Source organism: Scyliorhinus canicula, chromosome 4 (genome assembly GCF_902713615.1).
Source record: "Scyliorhinus canicula chromosome 4, sScyCan1.1, whole genome shotgun sequence".
Lineage (NCBI taxonomy): Eukaryota > Metazoa > Chordata > Chondrichthyes > Carcharhiniformes > Scyliorhinidae > Scyliorhinus > Scyliorhinus canicula.
This window is the reverse complement of record NC_052149.1, coordinates 104568725-104591916: the sequence shown is the minus strand read 5'-3', so window position 1 is coordinate 104591916 and position 23192 is coordinate 104568725. Positions and strand designations below refer to the sequence as shown.

General features: G+C 46.2%; 1 protein-coding gene across 5 annotated transcripts in view; it reads right to left on the bottom strand.

The window, feature by feature from the left end:
- The window catches only part of dnm3a (dynamin 3a), a 338917-nt gene that overhangs the window by 180028 nt on the left and 135697 nt on the right, over nucleotides 1–23192 (bottom strand). For 4 of the 5 annotated variants that reach the window (XM_038794962.1, XM_038794965.1, XM_038794966.1 and 1 more), the window contains 3 exons: nucleotides 22019–22089; nucleotides 18879–18930; nucleotides 17813–17842 (listed from right to left, as the gene is read on the bottom strand). In XM_038794962.1, coding sequence (XP_038650890.1) covers nucleotides 17813–17842; nucleotides 18879–18930; nucleotides 22019–22089 — 153 coding nt within the window. The remainder of the gene's footprint in view (nucleotides 1–17812; nucleotides 17843–18878; nucleotides 18931–22018; nucleotides 22090–23192) is intronic. The other variant, XM_038794964.1, reaches the window with a different exon arrangement.

The following is a 23192-nucleotide window of genomic DNA, read 5'->3' as shown; positions in this document are numbered from 1 at the left end:
AATTCGGGAGGGGGGGGGGATCCCGCTGCTGTCTCCAACACTAACACAGGCCACCATATCGCTGATACCCGAAAAAGACAAAGACTCAACGGAATGCGGATCATACAGACCCATTTTGCTGCTCAATGTGGACGTGAAAATTCTCGCAAAAGTCCTGGCCAAGAGACTGGAGAATTACACACCAGCGATGGTCGCAGAGGACTACCCTTGGTTAAGGGTACACAGCTAACTGTGAACATCAGATGGCTGCTGAATATGATACTGACCCCATCTGGGGAGAGAACAGAGTCGAGTAGAAATAACTTATTGAAGTACTGGAGCGGTTTGGGCTCGGGACAGGGTTTAACATCCCCAAGGCGAGCGTTCAGACCAACACCACCAGCTCTGAATATTTCCAGTTGCAGAGAGGCACCAGGCAGGGATGCCCATTATCCCGCTCCTGTTTGTCCTGGCAATTGAGCCACTGGCAATCGCTCTGCAGGACTAGAGAGGCTGGAAGGGAATTTGAAGAGGAGGCAGAGAGCAGAGACTATGTGGATGATCTGCTCCTCTACATCTCGGACCCGTAAAGCAGCATGAACGCAGCTCCTGGGCTACAAACTCAACCTGGGTAAAAGTGTAGATTCTCCAGTGAAGCTGAGAAAGGGAGGGGGACAGAGCTGGAGGGTCTACAATTTAAAATAGTTCAAAACAAATTCCGCTGCCTGGGAATCCAGATAGCTCACGAGTGGACAAGGATCCACGAGATGGGAGAAGGAACCATACACATAATGGGTGAGGATAGAGGAGTCCTTCTGCACATGATCGATCCTCCAGGCCCTCGCCACAACAGCACCCCCATCCTGCCAGCAAAACACACAACCAATCCAGTAGTAGTTGCAACACTAAGAACCTGGAACCAGATGAGGCAGCACTTTGGGATAACCGAGGTGTCCATCATGGCCCCCATCTGTGGCAACCAGAGTTCCACCAGCCATGCTAGGCGCCACCTTTAAAAGGTGGAGACAGGAGGAAGTGGGGGGGGGGGACACTGACAGTTAGGGGCTTTTACACAAGGGACAGACGAGAGACCCTAAAAGAACTGATGAAGAGACTGGAACAACCGAACGGACACAACTCCGACATTTACAAATCGATAGCTTTCTCCGCAAGGAGACAACGAAGTATACTAGGGCCTCGAGAGGCAGAATGCTGGAGGAATTACTGGAAGCAGACTGTCTGGGAAAGGGGACATATACGGATGACTATTAGAAAGGACACGCCCCCTCACTAGACAGAACAAGGGAGAAATGGGAGGAAGAGTTAGGGACGGAAGTAAGGCGGTGACTCTAGAGCGAAGCCCTGAACAGGGCCAAGCCTACCTCCTCCTGCGCAAGGCTAAGCCTCATGCAGATTAAAGTGGTGCGCAGAGCACACCTGACAGGAACCCGAATGAGCAGGTTCTTCCCAGACAAATGTTAATGGTGCCGGGGAGGCCCGGCCAATCACACCCACACAATCTGGGCATACCCTAGACATGTCGGGTTCTGGACAGCCTTCTTCGAGAAAATGTCAAAGGATGTGGGGGTGAAGGTGGAGCCTTGTCGAGAGTGACAGTCTTCGGGGTATCAGACCAGCCAGAACTCCATATGGGGAAGAGGGCTGATGCCCTGGCTTTTGCTTCTATAATTGCATGCCGCTGGAGAATCTTGCTCGGTTGGCGATCAGCAGCACCGCACACAGCTGCAGACTGGCTGGCAGACCTATCGGAATTTCTCCATCTGGTGAAGATCAAGTAAACCATCCGAGGGTCTGAAGGTGGCTTCCACAAAGCGTGGGACCATTCACCAATCTGTTCCAAGACCTTTTTGAGGCCAACAACTGATAGAACGGGGAGAGGCGGCAATAGTGGTGGAGAAATCGGAGGAAACACCAAGGTGGAGCCCAGAGAGAGACTGACAAGAGATCAGAGGGCCCAACATAAAGCCACAAGAAAAAGGACCAACACCAAACAAACCACCTACGGTGAAAGAAAGGGCCTAGGATAAGAGCAGAAATGGGCAAGTAGGTGACAGGTGGGGGTAAAAGGTGGGGTGGAGGGGTGCACCTAAAAGGTATAGCATGTAAACTGTTACATCTCAGACATTTTTTTTCTTTGTATGTACAGTGTAAAAATGCAAACTTTAATAAAAAAGATTTTGGAAAAAATATTTGCAAGATGCGCATTTTTCCATCCATTCTTGTGACACGTTTCATTCACTGAGATCTAATTACATTTCATTCTCTTTGCCAGGGAACAGCAGCTAATGTACACAGCTTTGTTAGAATTGCAAGTTTCTCCATGGCAAAGGGCATCCCATATCAACTCTGCCCCAAACTAGAACTGAATGGGATTCCGCATTTTCAACATGCAGCTGCTTTGTGACCATAGGTAGTGAATCACACAGAGCAACATCCAGCAGTCTGTCATGATGCCTCACTCTGCAAGTCTGCTACGTCTGCTGCATTTGAGCACAACGGCAAAGCAAAGGGGCAGAAAGTGTTATCTGCTGACGACATGGCTGATGTCTTTGGTGCGCAATCCATCCTACACAAACAATGAAAGCTATGCTGCCACACGAAATGCAACAGAGCAGACCACTGGCAGACTGAAACAATCCTTCAGCTGCCTGGACTTCAGAAGTACTCAGCAGAAGGGGTATCCAGATTTGTGGTGGCCTGCTATGTGTTGCATAATCTTGCAATCGCGAAGAGCCAACCCTTATCATCACTTGCACAGCAAGCACTCAGGTGAAGGAGCAGAAAGAAGCAGAAAAGAACAAGGAGGAATAGGCACCCGCGACAGCCACTTTCTGCCCAGGCTGTTTCTGAAATATTCATCAGAATGTGCTACCAATAACCACAACCCATACAGCAATAGTCCATCCATCTATTACGGACCATCACACTGTCTGCTTGGCCACAAGGCAAAAATGAAAGCAACACAAAATAAACATTCCAAACCTAATTTTAAAATACAATCATTCCTTTTTCCATAAAAAAGTCAACAAACCACTTTTGTGCATTTCCTGATGCCTGTCTTCTGGTATTTTGACTGTCTTGGTGCACATAGGCAATGCTACCCTGGTGACTGCAGCATGGCTGGTGGAAGGCTCCCAACTTTCAGTGAAGGAAGCCACAAGTGGCTTTGAAGAATAACCTCGAGCAGCTCTATGTCTAGAAGGCACAAAAGTAGGCTACACTATCTCAGCATGGATTGCAGCAGTCTGGGTGAAAGTCAATAGTACTGGTGGCATAACGTGGTGGGAGGAGGAATGTTGGCTTCTTGCGATCAGTGAGCAGGTTCATTCTCCACAGCATCATAGAATCATAGCATTGTTATGGCACAGAAGGCCATTCAGCTCACCGTGCCTGTGCTGGCTCTCTGATGCAGCAATTCCCCTTGCATTTTCCTGTAGCCCTGCAAATCTTTTCCTTGCAGATAATGATCCAATTCCCTTCTGAAAGCCTCAATTGACCTTGCCTCCATCCACTTTCAGGCACTGCATTCGATTCTAACTGCGCCCTGTGTGAAGGAGGTGTTCCTCATGTTGCTATTGCTTCATTTGCCAATTAACCTAAATCTCTGCCCTCTGGTTCTCAATCCTTCCATCAATGGGAACTGTTTCTCCCTTTCTTCTCAGTCCAGAGCCCTCATGATTTTGAATATCTCTATCAAATCTCCTCTGAGCTTTCCCTTTTCCAAGGAAAACAGTCCCAACCTCTCCAATATTTCCATATAACTGATGCACCTCATCCCTGAAACACTTTATGAATGTTTTCTGCAACCTCTCTAATGCCTTCACATCCCACCTAAAGCATGGTGCCCAGAATCAGACACAATACTCCAGTTGAAGCCGAACCAGTGTTTCATACAATCTGAAACAACTCCCTTATTTTTGTACACCTTGTTCCTGTTGATAAAGCCAAGGATGCCATACGCTTAATTAAACACTCTCAAAACCTGTCCTTCAATAATTTACGGAGATATGCATGCAAGTTCCTCTGCCTTTGCACCTCTTTTAAAATTGCACCCTTTATTTTATATTGGGCTTGATTTAACCACCACGTTGTGCCTGGCACAGTTCTGGGCATGCCGCTTAAAACAGCGGGAAAGGCCAGAATCAAGATCCGCGCCAAGCGCTAATTAATTTGCTATCTAAGCAGCCCGCTCCCAATGGCAAGTTCCGGATCACGCTCAAATATGGTGAATATAACATTAACCCCATTTAGCACCAAGTTCCATCTCATTAGCGAGAAGTCAATTCCAGGGAATTAACCGGATCCCCAGCGAGAAACCACGCAGGCATCATTTAGTACTCTTTTTAAGAAACATGAAGCTGGCACAATGGCTGCTGAGGGGATCTGAGGAGGTGAGTAGCCATTTCCATTTTTGTGCTCAAGGGCACTAGAGCTTCTGCCCCAGTGCTCGGGGGGTGGGGGCTTCAGGCGGGTTGGCCGGGGGACTAAAGCATCCCACACCAGGGGTTGCCCCTGGGCCAGCAGGGGGAGGTTTGAGGGGCTTATCAGTCCTGAGGCTTTCCAGCCACCTTTAAATATTGCGGATACCCATAACAAGGGCAACTGTAGCTGCTGCCCATCTGTCCAACCAAAAATTTCCACGGCAGAGCCCTGCTCCTGGTTATATGCTGAAGGTCACTTTAACTCCCTCTGACTGTGAGCAGTGTCTAGCTTCACTGCGGAAGGTTATTGCGAAAAAGGAATTGGCCTTGTTAGTCATGTGGGCACTTCACAGCTACAGGTTGTGTTTGCTACTTGCTCCAGCTTGTGGCTGCAAATACCTGGAGGCTGCCGTTTCCTTCCTTATCTGTAGCCGGAAAGAAGGACAATTTTTTGTAAGATTCTGGAACACCAGGCTCAGGGGACGATAGGAGTCCAGAAGCCAATCCAGTTTGAAGCAAGAAGACACTGCAGGAACTGGTGCGTGACAACGATCCAAATGGGCCACTTGATGAGGCTGTTGAAGAAATGCTTCCACAGATTCACAGATTGCTGATGCTTTTGTAACTGGTGTGGTGAGTGCTGCATGTAACTGGCATGTCACCACGGGTTAAACAGGCTGGAAGTCAAGGATGTTCAACAGCATCTTGAGCACCAGTGGAATATGTGGATCCCAGGATTTGGTTTTGGTGACATGGGAGGGCCTGCAAAGCTGTGGCTCCTGAATCATCTGAAGTTGTTAACGCTATCCCACCTCGATCCCGTTGTTTTCATTCCATTTCATTTTAACTGTCTTTTACCATTTATTTATTTATTGTCTTTCTTTATATATATTCCCCCCCCTTTCCATACTTATTTTTCCCCTTTGCTTCCCCCTTCCCCTCCCCCCACATCTACATCTGTCACAGTTTACCCTCTGATGCTACTTTCTCTGCTGTTTGGCCTTTCACCCCTTTTGTTCTCTATGGGGACTGCCATTAGCACTCTTTTCACTTGGTTTCTGTGGCTATTACCACTCTGTTCCCTTGGTTTCTGTGGCTATGACTCATCTTTCATTATCTCACCCCACAGTATAAATATATCCCACTTTCTATGTCTTTTAGCTTTGACAAAGGGTCATCTAGATTAGAAACGTTAGCTTCTTTCTCTCCCTACATTTGCTGCTAGACCTGCTGAGATTTTCCAGCACTTTCTCAACTCTTTATAATTTCAGTTGTTTGTTTTCCATCATCAAACCTGCTTCTCTTCATCCCATTCGTGACAATGCATCGGCTATAATGTTTTCTCATTCTGCCACATGTATAAGTTTTAAATTAAATGGCTGTAATAATGAACTCCATCTAAACAGTCCGGCTTTTATTCTTGAATTTCTCCAAAAATGTCAAGGATTATGATCAGTATATATAATTGTTTCAGACAAATTGCTGGTAACATAAATGTTAAAATGTTGCAAAGCCAGCACCAAGTTCAAAGTCTCCTTTTCAGTTGTTGAATACTTCCTCTGGTAGTCATTTAATTTTTTGGAAAAATACCCAAGAGGCCGTTATCTTCCTTTGTCATTTTCTTGCAAGAGCACCGCACCTACGCCCACATCACTCGCATCTATAGCCACCTTGAATGGTTTTGTGTAATTTGGGGTGGCCAACACAGGAGTAGTGGTTAACACAGCCTTCAGGCCGTCAAATTCTAGTTGACACTACACCATCCACTGAAATTTACTACTCTTCTTCAGCAAGTCCGTCAGTAGAGCAACCAGGCTGTTAAAATTCGGCACAAATTTACGGTAGAAACCACTCATGCCAATAAATCTCATTGTTTCCCTTTGTGTTAAAGGTATTGGAAACTCCCCAATAACTTTTGTTTTCACATCCCATGGGACAATTTGTCCATGTCCAATTGTATGGCCAGGAATGTGATTTGGGCTTTTCCAAACTCACTTTTGGCTAGGTTTACCACCAAACCCACCTCTTGAAGTTGATTGAGTAACTTCATCAGATGCTTCAAATGTTCTTTCCATGACTGACTAAAAATCACCAGATCGTCTCTGTACACCACACAATTGGGTAATCCTGAAATGACTTTGTTAGTTAACAGTTGAAATGTGGCTGGGGCATTTTTCTTGCCAAATGGCGTAACTTTGAATTGGTACATACCATTTGGAGTCACAAAACCTGAAATCTCTTTCGCCCTTTTGGATAAAGATACCTGCCAGTAACCTTAAGTAAATCCAGTTTGGAGATACAAGCTGATTGTCCCACCTTCTCAATACAGTCCTCCAACCGTGGGATAGGATAAGAGCCTGTTCATGTAACTGCATTAACCTTTCTATAGTCCACACACAATCCTTGGGTACCGTCCGGTTTAGGTACCATCACTATGGGTGAGCTCCATTGGCAGCAACCCACTTTAATTATGCCATTTTTAAGCATACTTTCAATTTCTTTTTGAACCTGTACCAATTTTAGAGGCTTAAGTCTATATGAATGTTGTTTAATTGGAACAGCATGTCCCACATCCACATCATGTATAGCCATTTTAGTACTTCCCAACTTATTTCCACAAACTTGCTCATGTGATATTAATAACTCTTTCAGGTCAGTTCGTTTTTCCTCTGGAAGGTAACTCAACAATTTATACCAATTTTTAAGAACATCCTTGCTATCCAATTTAATTTGAGGAATGTCAAAGTCATCTGGATTTGGTTCTTCACTTTGAATTAGAATCATTAAAACCTCCTCCTTTTGCTCTCCTTCCCTTTCAAAATACCTTTTAAGCATATTCACATGACACACTTGGTGACTTTTCCTTCTATCTGGCATTCTTATCAAATAATTCACCTCACTCAATTTCCTTTCAATCTGATAAGGTCCACAAAACCTTGCTTTTAAAGGTTCACCTACCACTGGTAACAATGTTGAAACTTTATCTTCACTGGCAAAACGACGAACATTTGCTTTCTTGTCAGCTACCTGTTTCATCACATGCTGTGCAATTTTTAAATGTCTAGCCAATTCACCTGCTCTATTTAATCGTTCCCTAAAATTTGACACGCAATCCAATAATGTAATTTCAGACTGCTCACTCACCATTTTTCCTTAATCAATTTAAGTGGTCCTCTTACCTCATGACCAAAAATTAGTTCAAAAGGACTGAATTAGGTGTATCCCTAATTGCAAACAATACGAATGGAATTCCTTTATCCCAATCCTATGGATAATCCTGACAATAAGCCCTCAACGGTGTCTTTAATGTCTGATGCCACCATTCTAACACTCCCTGCGATTCTGGATGGTACGCAGTTGATTTAAATTGTTTTATTCCTAAGCCTTGAATAACCTCAAGGTAAAATTTGATCCTTGATCCGATTGTATTTCTGTGGGTACTCCATATCTAGTAAAACAATTTAAGTAACTCCTCCACAATCTTTCCAGCTGTAATATTGTGTCTCTGGAAACCTAGTAGATACATCCATTATAGTCAAAAGATATTGGTTCCCACTTTTCGTTTTCAGAAACGGTCCCATGCAATTAATTAAGACCTTGTAAAAGGTTCCTGAAATGCTGGAGTGGGTATTAAGAGCGCTAGTTTTATCACCGCTTGGGGTTTCCCTATCACTTGACATGTGTGACATGATCGACAAAATTTAATTATATCTTTATAAATGGTTAGTGTGTTATGTGCAATGTTACGTAGTTGATATTTAAGTCTTTGTTACTGTTGACCGTTATTGCCAATAAAATATTATTCAAGTGGTGGCGGCGGCACAGTGGCTAGCACAGCTGTCTCACGGCGCCGAGGACCGGTTCAATCCCTAGCCCAGGACAATGTCTGTGTGGAGTTTGCACATTCTTCCCGCATCTGCATGGGTCTCACCCCCACAACCCATAGATGTACAGAGCAGGTGGATTGACCACACTAAATTGCTCCTTAATTGTAAAACAAAATATACTGCAAGTGGATTCTTGAGGATATACGTGCTATGTCTCATATGAGGATTATTTCATCGCATTTCAATCAAACTTTGATGTCTAAACAATGTGCCTGACCTCTAGAAATATCAGCATCATCGAGGCAGCAGCCAACAATCAAACACTCAAGAGCTGGGCTTCACCATGGGGATATCCTCAAGACTAACAGGCGAGTGTGTGAATCAGGGGAGGGCACTTGAACATGGTCTCCCTAATGTTCCTGGCCAGGGTCTGGGATCTGGATGCTCCTGATGTGGCCGGGTGTGGGTGTGCAAAACAAGGTTTTCCAGCACAATTGGCTCGGTGGTTGGCATTCAGAAGGCGGAACATGTAAGGGTGGGCGAGGGTTGGGGATTTGAGGGACCCGGACGAGAAGCCTTAACTGATTATCGATCTATCTCCTTCTCCAATTCCTTACATAATGGATGGTTCAGGTAGCAGTCCAAGCAGCCAGATGCTGGAGAAGGCAACAACATTGATACAGGCTGGAGGCGCCACCCCATGTGCAGGGGGCCGCCGTACACCCTGAAGACCTGGCCGCCCATCAGACCAAGGAGGGACCCACAAGGGCACACTGCGAGGGCCCACGGTGTACAGGCGGTGTTGGTCTTTCAAGGAGATGGCGGACAGCATGTGCCGCAGTAGAATGCATCGCAACAAAGACACAGCGCGGCAACTGTGCCACGTACTCGCGGACTTGGCACAACGTGAGGAGGAGGATACCCACTCGCGATGGCTGTGAAGGTCACCAATGCCTTCAACCTCCATACCAATCATTCATTCCAGGCCTTGAGCATGGACTTGTGCGACATTTCCCTAGTTTCAGTCCACAAGTGCATCGGTGAGGTCATGAAGGCCCTGTATGCCCAGGCAGAAGACAATATCAAATTTGAGCTGGACCAAGCCCACAAGACGCATGGATAGCAGGATTCTCCACCAGCACTGGGATGCCCCAGGTCCATGGGGTAATTGATGGCAAGCATGTTGCCTTGCATGCACTGTCAGGAAGTGCCCTTCATTAACTTGAAGGAGTTCCACTCCCTGAATGTTCATGTGCGATCATTACCCCCAGATCATGCACGTGTGTGCACGCTTCCCAGGGGGTGTGCATGACAGTTACATACTGGGACACTCAAGAGACCCCGGCATCTTCGAGGACTACCCCGGAATGATGGATTGGCTCTTTGGGGAGAAGGGGTGCCCGCTGAGGCTCTGGCTGATGACGCCAGTGTGAAGGCTGGAGACCGAGGCGGAGTCCCACTATAATGAGGCCCACGTTGCTACCTGTGCTGTCATTGAACAGTGCATCCGGCTGCTAAAAATGCGGTTCCAATGCCTGAGCTTCTCTGGTGGTACAACGCAGTACACCCCCCAGAGGGTCTCCCGCTTTGTGGTGGTCTGCTGTGCCTTCCAAAATCTGGCACAGCAGCAGGGAGACATGCTGGAGAAGGAGGAGTTGGGGGGACATGCGGCCTCGTCTGAGGAGGAAGCGGCAGCAGAGCAGATGGGATGGTGGAAGAGCCCAGGAAGGAGCTTGAGGATGGAGGACAGGCGGTGGCAAGGATCTAGCATTCCCGGAGGAGCAGGGAGGCCCTCATCTTTGTCTGTCAGGTCACCCTCTCCCCCCCACCTCCAGTTCTTCTCCTTCTCCCCATTCCCCTCCGTCCCCCACACATTCCCCTCCTCTGCCCACACCCCGACAGTCCCCACCCCCATTTCCCCCCACCCACCCTCCCCGGATCTGTGTAACATCACAAAGGATGGTGGGTCTGTGTCCGTACTGTCAGATGGGCAATATACAAGGCAGGAGGGTAATGATCGCTTGCTGCTCCTCAGTTTATGCCAACGTCCAACTTCTGTCTTTCTGCTGACAGCGCTCTAACACCCATCGGGGGTGTATGATCTTGGAGCACTGGTGGGAGAGCAGGAAGGCCCGCTGTGAAGATTAACGTGACAGAGGTATGACATGATTTAATAGTGTTCAATTGACATTTCCATTCCTCCTAGCTATATAGTGCACCCGCTCCACTCCCTCAACTGCCAGTGCCCACTCAGTGTTTCTCAATCTTGTTGATCTTCCATGGTCTACTGCTACGTCTAGATGTGTCCCCAGCATGCACATCAGAGGTGGAGACGGCTGCTGATTTTTGTGCCCTGTGGTCTTTGATGCCCTTGCCAGTGGTCCTCTGGAGGGCCTGGGGCCCCGAGGGCCCCGGGCGACTTACTGGTGTCACTGGCGTCACTGTGCCGTCCTGTTCTGCCGGCTGCCCTTGAGATGCACCAGTGTCAGGAGGGGTGGATTCGGGAAAAATAGAGAATGCTGAAGTCTCTTTGGTGCAGGCCCTGGGATAGCCTCCAGTACTTCCTCCCTGATGCTGCCCTGAGATCCTGGGGTCTCCATGGGATGGAGAAGCAGCTGGAGTGAGCTCTAGAGGCCTCTATCTTATTTGTCTCCACTGGCTCTGGTGGCTCCCCATTGTCTGCACCATGGTGTCAATGCCCTCAGTGATGCTCCACTGTGATTCGGCCATGTTCTGCAGTACCTCAGCAATGTCCACCTGTATCTGGAACATGTCCCTAATCGACTCGGACATGATGTTGAGGTCCTCAGCCATGGTCATCATTGATTGAGCCACAGCTTGGACACCACCACTCAAGACGCTGACTTTGTGTCAGGCATTCCACTGTGGTCGCCACCTTAGCAGTGCTGGCCTCGGTGCTACGCATTGCTGGCATCTGCTTCTGCACCGGTAGCCTTTGGGACTCCTCCAATCAGCTTTGCACCTGCCAGAGTGTGGCTGACATACCCTCCTGAATCTCACAGCCGTGTCCTAGCATCTGCATCAGCCTCTGGGATAACCTTGTCCAGAGTCTCGGCATCCGACTGGGACTCAGCAGCCCTCTGACTGCTGACTCCCTTGGATGTTCCTGCTTCCACCTGATGTGCCTCAGCAACGGTGTGGTGCTCACCTGATTCAGCCCCAGGAGTCTGTCCACTAATGTTGCCCACCACGGTGTGTATCTGATGGAAGATGGGAATGAAGGTGTGATGCCTCAATGGTGGCATCCTCGGAGTTCTCCTCTCTGAGGCAGTCTCTTGGTTGGCAGGGTTGGGGACGGCTCTGGATGGTCTAGCCCCATCAGGTGGAGATCCTGCAAAAGAATGGACATGTGGTCAGCGGGCAGGAAGAATAATTTTGTCTGACATGAACAACTCCCTTGAGACAGGTCATCTGGGTGAAGGAGCAGTGGAATCTCACTCACCTCTGTGGGCAGGCCAAACTCACTGTCAGTGACTGCTCTCTCCTCGATCAACCCTGCAATCTCCAGAGCCGGTTCCTCAAAGGGGGTGAGGGCTCGGATCTTAGGTACTCTGCAGGCTGTCTTGGCCCTTTCATGCCTATTATGGGCCAACTTATTCTGCAAAGACAAATAGGGAGTATTGTGAGCTGCACGCTTGATGGATTGGGGGGAGTCGATAGCAGGTGGCATGTGTGGGCACCGCAACTTGACATGAAAGGTTTGTGCTGCTGGGTGCCAGGGGGTTTGTGGAACAAGCACATAGATCGGATGTGGCAAGGCTGAGAGGTGAACCAGTGATTTGTGTGGGGGGGGTGTGGGGGGGTTTGAAAATTGAGGGGTGTTAGGAGGAACTGATGCCAGGCGAGAGATGGTGACTTACCCTTGCTGCTCAGTAGAGGTCGTTGGTCTTCTTTGAACATTGGACACTGGTCCTCCTGGTCATGCTGCCCGCACTGACAGCCGCTGCCACTGCCTCCCAGGCGGCTTTGGTGCCCTGTTGCTGGTCCTCCGACCCCGTTGGGGGAAACAGGATTCCGTCTCTCATTCGTTGTCTGTCTGCATTCTTCTAACTAAAATGATTCACATCACACTTCTCTACATTAAATACCATCACGTGGCAATTCCGGCGTTGGACTGGGGTGAGCACAGTCTTACAACACCAGGTTACAGTCCAACAGGTTTATTTTGAATCACTAGCTTTCAGAGCACAGTTTCTTCATCAGGTGAGTGAAGAGGTAGGTTCCACAACCATATATATAGACAAAAAGTCAATGATGTCAGACGTTATTTTGAATGCGAGTATTTGCAGGTCATTAAGTCTTTACAGGTCCAGACAGACCGATTGGAGATTGGATTAATCACAGTTTAAAGAGGTGTGAATTGTCTCGAGCCAGAACAGTTGGTAGGATTTCGCAAGCTCAGGCCAGATGGTGGGGGGTGAATGTAATGAGACATGAATCCAAGGTCCCAGTTGAGGCTGTACACATACGTGTGGAACTTGGCTATTAGTTTCTGCTCGGCAATTCTGTGTTGTTGCGTGTTCTGAAGGCCACCTTGGAGAACACTTACCCCAAGATCAGAGGCTGAATGTCCTTGACTCCTGAAGTGTTCCCCGACTGGAAGGGAATATTCCTGCCTGACAATTGTCACGCGATGTCTGTTCATCTGTTATCGCAGCGTCTGCATGGTCTCGCCGATGTACCATGCCTCAGGACATCCTTTCCAGCAGCGTATGAGGTAGACAACATTGGCCGAGTCGCACGAGTATGTACCGTGTACCTTGTGGGTGGTGTTCTCACGTGTAATGGTGGTACCCATGTCGATGATCTGACACGTCTTGCAGAGGTTGCCATGGCAGGGGTGTGTGGTGTCATGGTCGCTGTTCTCCTGAAGGCTGGGTAGTTTGCTGCAAACAATGGTTTGATTGAGGCTGCGCGTTTGTTAGAGGCAAGTAGTGGGGGTGTGGGGATGGCCTTGGCAAGATGTTCATCTTCAACGATGATGTGTTGAAGGCTGCGAAAAAGATGTCATAGTTTCTCCGCTCTGGGGAAGTACTGGACGACAAAGGGTACTCTGTCAGTTGTGTCCTGTGTTTGTCTTCTGAGGAGGTCGGTGCGGTTTCTTTTTGTGGCGCGTTGAAACTGTCGATCGATGAGTTGGGCAGCATATCCTGTTTGTCCGAGGGCACCTTTCAGCATCTGTAGATGTCTGTTATGATCCTCCTCATCTGAGCAGATCCTGTGTATACGGAGGGCTTGTCCATAGGGGATGGCTTCTTTAATGTGTTTAGGGTAGAAGCTGGAGAAGTGGAGCGTTGTGAGGTTATCTGTGGGCTTGCCGTAAAGCAAAGTGCTGAGGTAACCTTCCTTGATGGAGATGCGAGTGTCCAAGAATGCAAACGATTCTGGAGAGTAGTGAAAATGAAAAATGAAAATCGCTTTTATTGTCACGAGTAGGCTTCAATGAAGTTACTGTGAAAAGCCCCTAGTCGCCACATTCCGGCGCCTGTCCGGGGAGGCTGGTACGGGAATCGAACCGTGCTGCTGGCCTGCTTTGTCTGCAGGGTGAGTCTGATGGTGGGATGGAACTTATTGATGTAATTGTGTAGTCGTTTCATGATTCTTCGCCATGGGTCCAAAGGAAAAAAATGTCATCGATGTATCTGGTGTATAGCTGGTGTATGTATCAGTTGAAGGTCCTATGTGGTGAGGGGGTTTTGTTCGAATTAAAGTTCACCTGCCTCTTGTCTTCCCACCTCGCCAGCTTGTTTATGTCCTTTTGAGGTTCTACAATACCCTCCTCATAGTTCACAGTATTTCCATGTTTGATGTCACCTACAAATTTTGGTATTGTGCCCTGTACACAAAGGTCTAAATCATCAATATAAATCAGGAACTGCAGAGGTCCTAACACCGATCCCTGGGGACCTCCACAATAAACCTTCCTCCAGTCTGAAAAACAACTCTTTGTTTCCTGACAGTCAGCCAATCTTGTATCCATGTTGTTGCTGCTCCTTTTATTCCATGAGCTCTACCTTTTCTCACAAGTCTGCTGCACAGCACTTTATCGAATGCCTTTTGAGTCCATTTACACCACTTTCAACAGCATTACCCTCATTTATATTCTCTGACTCCACATTAAAAACACCAGCAAGTTAGTTCAACACATTTTGCCCTTAACAAAACGCTGACGTTCCTTAATTAACCTCCATTTGCCCAAGTGACTGTTAATTTTGTTCCAAATAACTACCACTCCCTTTGGCAAAATCGCAACAATTTCTCGCGTATACTGAAGGACAGATTGTAGCACTGCTGCACCTCTGGAGCGGTTAATCCATAAGTCTGTTGACAACACTCAGCTTGCATGATAGCACGCAGGCATTGGGTGGTTGCTGCATGTGCTATCGTGAAAGCTGCGACACTGGACATCAGTCCACAAGTGTACTAACAGAGTTGGACATCACTTCCATGTTCGAAAGGATGCATTGCAACATAGAACATAGAACATAGAACAGTACAGCACAGAACAGGCCCTTCGGCCCTCAACGTTGTGCCGAGCCATGATCACCCTACTCAAACCCACGTATCCACCCTATACCCGTAACCCAACAACCCCACCCTTAACCTTACTTTTATTAGGACACTACGGGCAATTTAGCATAGCCAATCCACCTAACCCGCACATCTTTGGACTGTGGGAGGAAACCGGAGCACCCGGAGGAAACCCACGCACACAGGGGGAGGACGTGCAGACTCCACACAGACAGTGACCCAGCCGGGAATCGAACCTGGGACCCTGGAGCTGTGAAGCATTTATGCTAACCACCATGCTACCCTGCTGCCCGAACATCTGCATAAAGCCCGATTTTCAGTTGGTGCTGATCTCCTCCATGCTCCTTGACATTGACAGCTGGCTTTCTCGTAGGCTTCCCTATGCGGCCAAGCATTTAGTTCTTCACACTAATCCAAATTATTTTTTTAGCTGCTCCATCAGAGTACTTATCTGAATCCTCTGCAGGGGAACCCACATGTGACTTCACTCTCCTGCAAACTGTCCCTGTGCTATCCTTGCCCCTGCTGTGGCTACAGCCCTCTCATGCCCAGTGTCACACCATATGCAGATTCTGCCTCTATGCTACGCTGCTAAGATATACGCAATGTCAGTGTCTGCACTAATCGCTGCGAGTGTGACGTCAGAAAACAGAGTGGAATGAGGAGAAAGTGGGATGCGAGAAAGGATTGCGTCCAAAGGTGTTGTCATCTTCTATGGCTTCAGCTCTGCCTCTAGCCTTGGCCTCAGTATTGAATGGCCCAAGAGAGGCCAGCATCATCTCTTCCATGAGGTTACTCGCATGCTAGGTGTGCCTGTTCTGCTCCAGTTACCTCCTGCTGCCTCCAGTTGTGTGTCACCTTGTCAAGGAAGAGAGACAAGTGTGTGGTGAAATCTGTTTGGCTGCCTTGGTTGAATTGCTGGTGATGTGTGCAAGCTCTGAGATGTAGGTACGATGTTTGCAACAGTGCCAAGTGTGTGAGGGTTGACGTGTGCCATTTATAAATCTTAGTTGAGAGTCCTGGCTGATAGATTGTTACTCATTGAGTCATGTTTTGTGGTGGTCTCCTGTTTCCCATCTCTTTTGCTAAGACCTCCAGTGAAGCTTTGAAAAGCATTAGAAATGAATTTCTCCAATGTTGTGCTATTCTTCACTGTCTGCCAGCTCAGAATCACTTCCAAGATGTCCACCCCCTGTGGAAACAACCTCACTGCTTGTATATTAACTATTTCCTTCATCACTTTGTATGTTTCTTTCAGATTCCCCCTCATTCTTCAAAATTCCAATGTGTAGTCCCAGTCTACTCAGTCTCTCCTCATAAGCTAATCCTCTCAACTCCAGAATCAACCTAGTGAATCTCCTCTACACCCCTTCCAGTGCCAGTACATCTTTTCTCAAGGAGACCAAAACTGTACACAGTATTCCAGGTGTGGCCTCACCAGCATCCTGTACAGTTGCAATGTAATATCCCTGTTTTTAAACTCCATCCCTCTTGCAATGAAGGACAAAATTCCATTTGCCTTCTTAAATACCTGCTGCACCTGCAAACCAACTTTTTGCAATTCATGCACAAGGACACACACGCTGCAATTTTTTACCATTTAAAAAATAGTCCATTTTGGTGTTATTCCATCCAACATGGATGACATTACATTTTACCAACATTGTACTCCATCTGCTAGACCCATGCCCACTCACTTAAACTATCTATGTCCCTCTGCAAAGCGGAAGTTAAAATTACCGACCACAACAATCCTGTTGCTTTTACATCTTTTGAAAATCTGCCTACATGTCTGCTCCTCTCTCACCTGTTGGCTGTTGGGGGGGCCTATAATAAATCCCCAACACTGTGACTGCACACTTCCTATTCCTGAGCTCTACCCCTATTGCCTTGCTGCATGAGTTAATTTAACTAAGTTCAGTTTTTATATCGAGCACCAAAGTTATTTGATAAGGCCACAGAATAAGTACCCTGTAGTTTCGAATTTTCACAAATATCACATATTAAAATCATGAAACTAATATGTTTGAAGTCACAAAACACATTTACAAAAAAAAAATTAGGCATACTTTTCCAGCATATATTATACACATGTGCGTACCAAAACTACCAAGGATCTTATTGCAGAATACAGACATAAAACTCTTACGCTTGGAACACTTAACACAAGACAGATATTCATTCTGAGTTGTGAGACAAAACAGGCTGGAAGACTAAATATTTCAAGTCTCATTAAAAAAAGGCTGTGATCACCAATTAAAGTGACAGATCAAATCAGAACAGACCAAGAGCACAGCAAGGTGCTCACTCATTTCTAAAAGACTGAAATTGTTAGTGGCCTAAAATATTAAAATATATCTCATCAAGCATGCACAAAATTAGAGGTGCAGTTTCCATTATCCACGTCTCAACAATTCTGCCCAGTTAGCAGTTTTTAAAAATATAAATGGTGAGTTCAAAGCAAGTTCCAACAAATAGACGATCCAAGGCATAAAATTGCAACATGAAAGCCATGTAGAATTAGGCAAAATATTCAGATGATAATATAAAGGTCAAAGATCTAAATATCACAAATGATCGATAGACTGTATACACTGTATAGCAACTTAACATGGCAGTACAAATCTACCATTATATATTCAATGTTTACATTATATATACATATAATATATATGAGACCTGGATAATGAAATTGTCAAATTGTAATTTGATATTATAAACATGGAGACTAGAATCCATGTGCTGTTTTACATATTTGCATAGGCATATCGATTTCAGCTCAATGACATACTAGTTCATACATGTGCATCAACATAGTTAGTAACTGTAAGCAGTAAATAGATAACATATATCTTTTTTTATGTGCATTAAAGGTGAAAAATACGTAAATGTCCAAAAAGGTTAATAGCAAGCCGAAGATCAATGTGTTATTTGGTTATAGGCAAGCTAACATAAAAATTACAATGCTCAGTAATAAACCAACAGAGCATCTTACAAAACCTTAGCCCGTACAATTTGCCTCAAGAGTGGAAGATGAGTGTCCTGGAATAGTAAAAACAAAAGGAATGCAACAAAGAAATACATTGGTAAAAATATGGGATTTAAGATACATTTTTAAAATATTAAGTTGAAAATGTCTTTAAGTGCCTGTTGCAGTTTCACATCAATTGGTTGGCAAACTGAACTATAACAATCTCCTAATAAATATAATTCTCTTTAGAAATGAATTAGTGAAATGGATTCTGGGGTTTTCAAACTACATTAAATTACTAAATTTTACACTGTAAAAAGGTTTACACTTAACTCCAATCAAATCTATTGTAACAGACACCAGCAAAAACCAGGTACTCCGCAAAGCAGCGATAGCTACTTGACATTTTCAGTGAAATACACAGCCTGCCCTCACCTTGAAGGCCTCTTTAGCACTTAAGAAAGATATGCACATGTCTGAACTAGTAAACTACACAACACAAAGGCACACATTGATTACTCACCAATAATTCTTCTCCAAGCATCAACAAAAAAAAGTTGTAAACAAAGTGCAATTAGTTGTGATGAAGGTTCATCGGAAGGGGAAAAGGCAACAAAAAAAAGAGTAAAAAGGAAGTCAATGTGGCGCAGCTGATAGCAATGATGAGAAGAGAAAAATGGCTGAGCAATATTTGTTTCAAAGCCAATCAGGCTACACTCAAAGTGTAGGGGCTGGTTTAGCACAGGGCTAAATCGCTGGCTTTGAAAGCAGACCAAGGCAGGCCAGCAGCACGGTTCAATTCCCGTACCAGCCTCTCCGAACAGGTGCCGGAATGTGGTGACTAGGGGCTTTTCACAGTAACTTCATTTGAAGCCTACTTGTGACAATAAGCAATTTTCATTTTTTCATTTCAATGCGGTGAATTTCAGAAATAATTCTTCAACAAATCCTAAATGGTACTACAGTAAATGTTCATAATGTTGCAAAAAAAAAAATCTGCATGAGTAAAAACTATTGTAAGGAATGTAAACTAAATTCAAATCACAGAAGCGCGATGATGCATCTATTTCGGCCTTCACACAAGTTTCCAAGTAAAGGCACTCATACCTGATTTCCAACGGTGTGCTTCTTGCAAAGTTGACTCGACCTTTGTTGGGCACTATAGAAAAATACATGTAAGAAGTCCACAGGATGAATATCAAGTTATATAAATCCTTTAGATACCACAGAAAAGAGATATTAACTAATTCATAATTTTGTTTGTGAATTGCTGAAAGAGGAGAAATGCCATCGAAGCTTTTTGCCTTGCACTCATCAGGATAGATTTGGAAGAAAACTAAATTTCAACGGTAGCGACAATATATACCGCATGAGGAGAGGATGCTGATTGGTGCCTTGACAAGTTAGATTCAACCTGCCTGGTTTGAATTTAAACAAAACTTGGCAGTTAACTGCTCCCTGGTGCATTCTGCATGGTAACCGTTCTACCAATCAACATCAATCTCTTTGAAAAAGATCTTCCTGCTGTCAGTCCTCAGCTTTCCTTGCAGTTGTTTTAATCTGTACATTAAGTCCTCGCATAAAGTTGTGATTGTATTCCTGAATATCACATATTTAAGTGAAACAACTTAAGCGAATGGTGGGTTCTATTAGGAATCAATATTAAAGGCCGGAGCTGGGTTTTTTTGGACATTTACCACCCGGAAAAACAACGTAAAAGTTGTAATACTGTAGCGTACATGTGAGTCTCTGTGCATTCTTAGTTGGGATAACTTGCAAACAAAATTAAATCACAGAATATAACAGAAATCACCCAAGCCCCAAGTAGCACAGCTTCAGTGCCTCATCCATAGCACTCCTGAAACTTCGCTGAACTTTTTGCTTGATTTCCTTTCTCACTTTGTGTGCGTGTGTGTGTCTTACTATCTCTCCTTTCCCACTCACTTTTGCTCTCTCTCACCTTTCCCAGTCTCTGGTTCCCCTCTCTTTCCATACCCATTCTCTACCTCCCTCTCTCTCCTTTCCCACTCTCTGCCATTCTCTCTCCTTTCCCACTCTCCGCCACTCTCTTCCTTTCCCACTCTCTGCCACTCTCTCTCTCTCTCTCTCTCTCTCTCTCTCTGTCCTTTCCCGCTGTACGTCTCTCCCTCTCTCTCCCCTTTCCCACTCTCTCTCCTTTCCCACTCTCCTGTCTCTTTTCTCTCCTTTTCCACTCTCCTGTCTCTCTATCTCCTTTCCCACTCTCCTGTCTCTCTCTCTCTCTCTCTCTCTCCTTTCCCATTCTCCGGCTCCCCCTCTTTCCATTCACATTCCCTGCCTCTCTCTCTCCTTTCCCACTCTCCGCCTCTTTCTCTCTCCTTTTCCTCTCTCCACCTCTCTCTCTCTCCTTTCCCACCACCTCTGTCTCTCCTTTCCCACTCTCTGTCTCTCTCTCTCCTTTCCAACCACCTCACTCTCCGCCTTTCCCACTCTCCGTGTCCCTCTCTCCTTTCCCACCACCTCACTCTCTCCTTTCCCACTCTCCGTCTCTCTCTCTCCTTTCCCACTCTCCGTCTCTCTCTCTCCTTTCCCACTCTCCGTCTCTCTCCTTTCCCACTCTCCGTCTCTCTCTCTCCTTTCCCACTCTCTGCCACTCTCTCTCCTTTCCCACTCTCCGCCACTCTCTTCCTTTCCCACTCTCCGGCTCCGGCTTTCCCAACACCTCACTCTCTCCTTTCCCACTCTCCGTCTCTCTCTCTCCTTTCCCACTCTCTGTCTCTCTCTCTCCTTTCCCACCACCTCACTCTCTCCTTTCCCACTCTCCGTCTCTCTCTCTCTCCTTTCCCACTCTCCGTCTCTCTCTCCTTTCCCACTCTCCGTCTCTCTCTCTCTGTCCTTTCCCACCACCTGTCTCTCCTTTCCCACTCTCCGTCTCTCTCTCTCTCCTTTCCCACTCTCCGTCCCTCTCTCTCCTTTCTCACTTTCTGCCTCTCTCTCTCCTTTCCCACTCTCCGTCTCTCCCTCTATCTCCTTTCCCACCCTCTCTATCCGCCCATACCCTCTCTCCTTTCTCACTTTCTGCCTCTCTCTCTCCTTTCCCACTCTCCGTCTCTCCCTCTATCTCCTTTCCCACCCTTTCTCTCCTTTCCCACCCTCTCTATCCGCCCATACCCTCTCTCCTTTCCCACTCTCTCTTCCCACTCTCCACCTTTCTCTCTCCTTTACCACTCTCCGTCTCTCTCTCTCTCTCTCTTTTCCCACTCTCTCCTTTTCCACTCTTTCTCTCCATTCCCACGCTCCATCTCTCCCGCTCTCTCCTTTCCTACTCTCCATATTTCTCTCCCTTCCCACTCTTCAGTTCCCCTCTCTTTCCATTCTCACTCCACCTATCTTTCTCCTTTTCCCACTCTCCGCCACTTTCTCTCTTTTCCCATTCTCCGCCTCTCTCTCCTTTCCCATTCTCCGTGTCGTCCCCTCTCTCCTTTCCCACTCTCTCCCGTCTCTCCTTTCCCACCTTCTCTCTCCTTCCCCGCCCTCTCTCTCCTTTCTCTCTCCTTCCGCATGCTCTCTCTCTCTCTCCTTTCCCACTATCCCTCTCTCCCCTTTCTCACTCTCCCTTTCCCCTTTCTCACTCTCCCTCTCTCCCCTTTCCCATTCTCCATCTTTCTCTCTCTCATTTCACACGCTCCGGTTCCCCCTCTCTTTCCATTCCCACTCCACCTCTCTCTCTCCTTCCCCACTTTCTGCCTCTCTCTCCTTTCCCACCCTCCGCCATTCTCTCTCCTTACCCACTCTCCGTCTCTCTCCCCTTTCCCACTCTCCATCTCTCTCTATCTCTACTTTCCCACTCTCCTCTCCCTCTCTCTCTCTCCTTTCCCACTTTCCATCAATCTCTCCTTTACCACTTTCCATCTGTCTCCTTTCCCACTCTCAGTCTCTCCTTTCCCACTCTCCATCTTTCTCTCTCTCTCTCCTTTCCCACTCGATTTCAATTCCGATCTTGGGTGTCTGTCTGTGTGTGCGTGGGTTTCCTCCAGGTGTTCCGGTTTTCTCCCAAGTCCAAAGATGTGCAGGTTAAGTAGATTAGCCATGCTAAACTTTCCCTAAATATCCAAAAGGTTAGGTGGAGATTACTATGTTATGCGGACAGGGTGGGGATGTGGACCTGTGTAGGGTGTTATTTGGAGGGTCTATGCAGACTCAATGGGCCAAATAGCCTCTGGATGCACTGTAGTGATTCTATAAAAATAGTTGAACAAGATACCTACTTTGCAAACCCAATGAAGTCTTCATGGTTAGTGTTAATGTAAGACAACTGAATGTCAATCAGTAACAACACCTAAAAAAGACAACAACAAAAATTTGGAAGTTGTAACTTTCAATTATACATTCTATCTTGCTTCTTTCACCAGCTAACTAAACAGGTGAGCAGTGCCCCAGCTTCTGCCAAGAATGTTTCATCTTTCTGGTAAGAATCAAGGCCAAATTAAATATCAATGTTACGGTTTCTATTTTGAGAAACCCAACTATTGAGAAAATTGGTACAGTTGGAAATTAAAGCTTTGACATAATGATGTGAGGCAAATATATTATTGACGTCCTCTAAATATAGAAACTTAGATACACAGGGAGATTGAATGACTTGAAGGAAGCCATTCAACTTATCCTGCCTGCGCTGGTTGAAAATGTTATGCAAGCTAACCCCACCTTTTAGGTCTTGGTGCATAGTCTTGTAGGGTACGGCATCTCAAGTGCACATCCGAATATTTTTGCAGTGCGATGAGGGTTTATGCCGCTCCCTTTTCAGGCAGAAAATGCCTGAACCCAACCAGGCTTTGGGTGAAAATGTTACTCCTCAACCCCTTCCTTCTACCAGTTACCTTCAATGTATGAACTCTGCCAGCAGAAATAGTTCCTTGCTATCCATTCTAACTCAGCCCCTCACAATTTCATACCCTCAATTAAATCTGTTCTGAAGAAAACAACCCCAGCTTATCCAATTTTTACTCAGAGCTAAGCTACTCCATTTCTGGCACCTCTGTATCAACTCTAGTGTAGTCACGTCCTTTCTGTAATGTGGTGATCAGAACTGTACACAGTACTCAAACTGCAGAATAACTAGCGTTTTATAAAATACAGGCATAACCTCCCTGCTATTATACTCCATGCTTCAGTGACTAAAGGCAGGTATTCTGTATGCCTTCTTAGCCATTCCTGTCCTGCTGCTGACAGGGATTTTAAACATCCACTCCACGGTCCCTCTGTTCCCTGAAATTTCTCAGAATCGATTATTTAGTGTATATTCTTGGGCTTGTTTACCCTCCCACTTCTCCGGATTAAACCCCATTTGCTATGTGTCTACCATCTACCAGAGGCACTTCAGCAACTTCCAAACCCATGACCATTACCATCTAGAAGGTCAAGAACAGCAGATACCTGGGA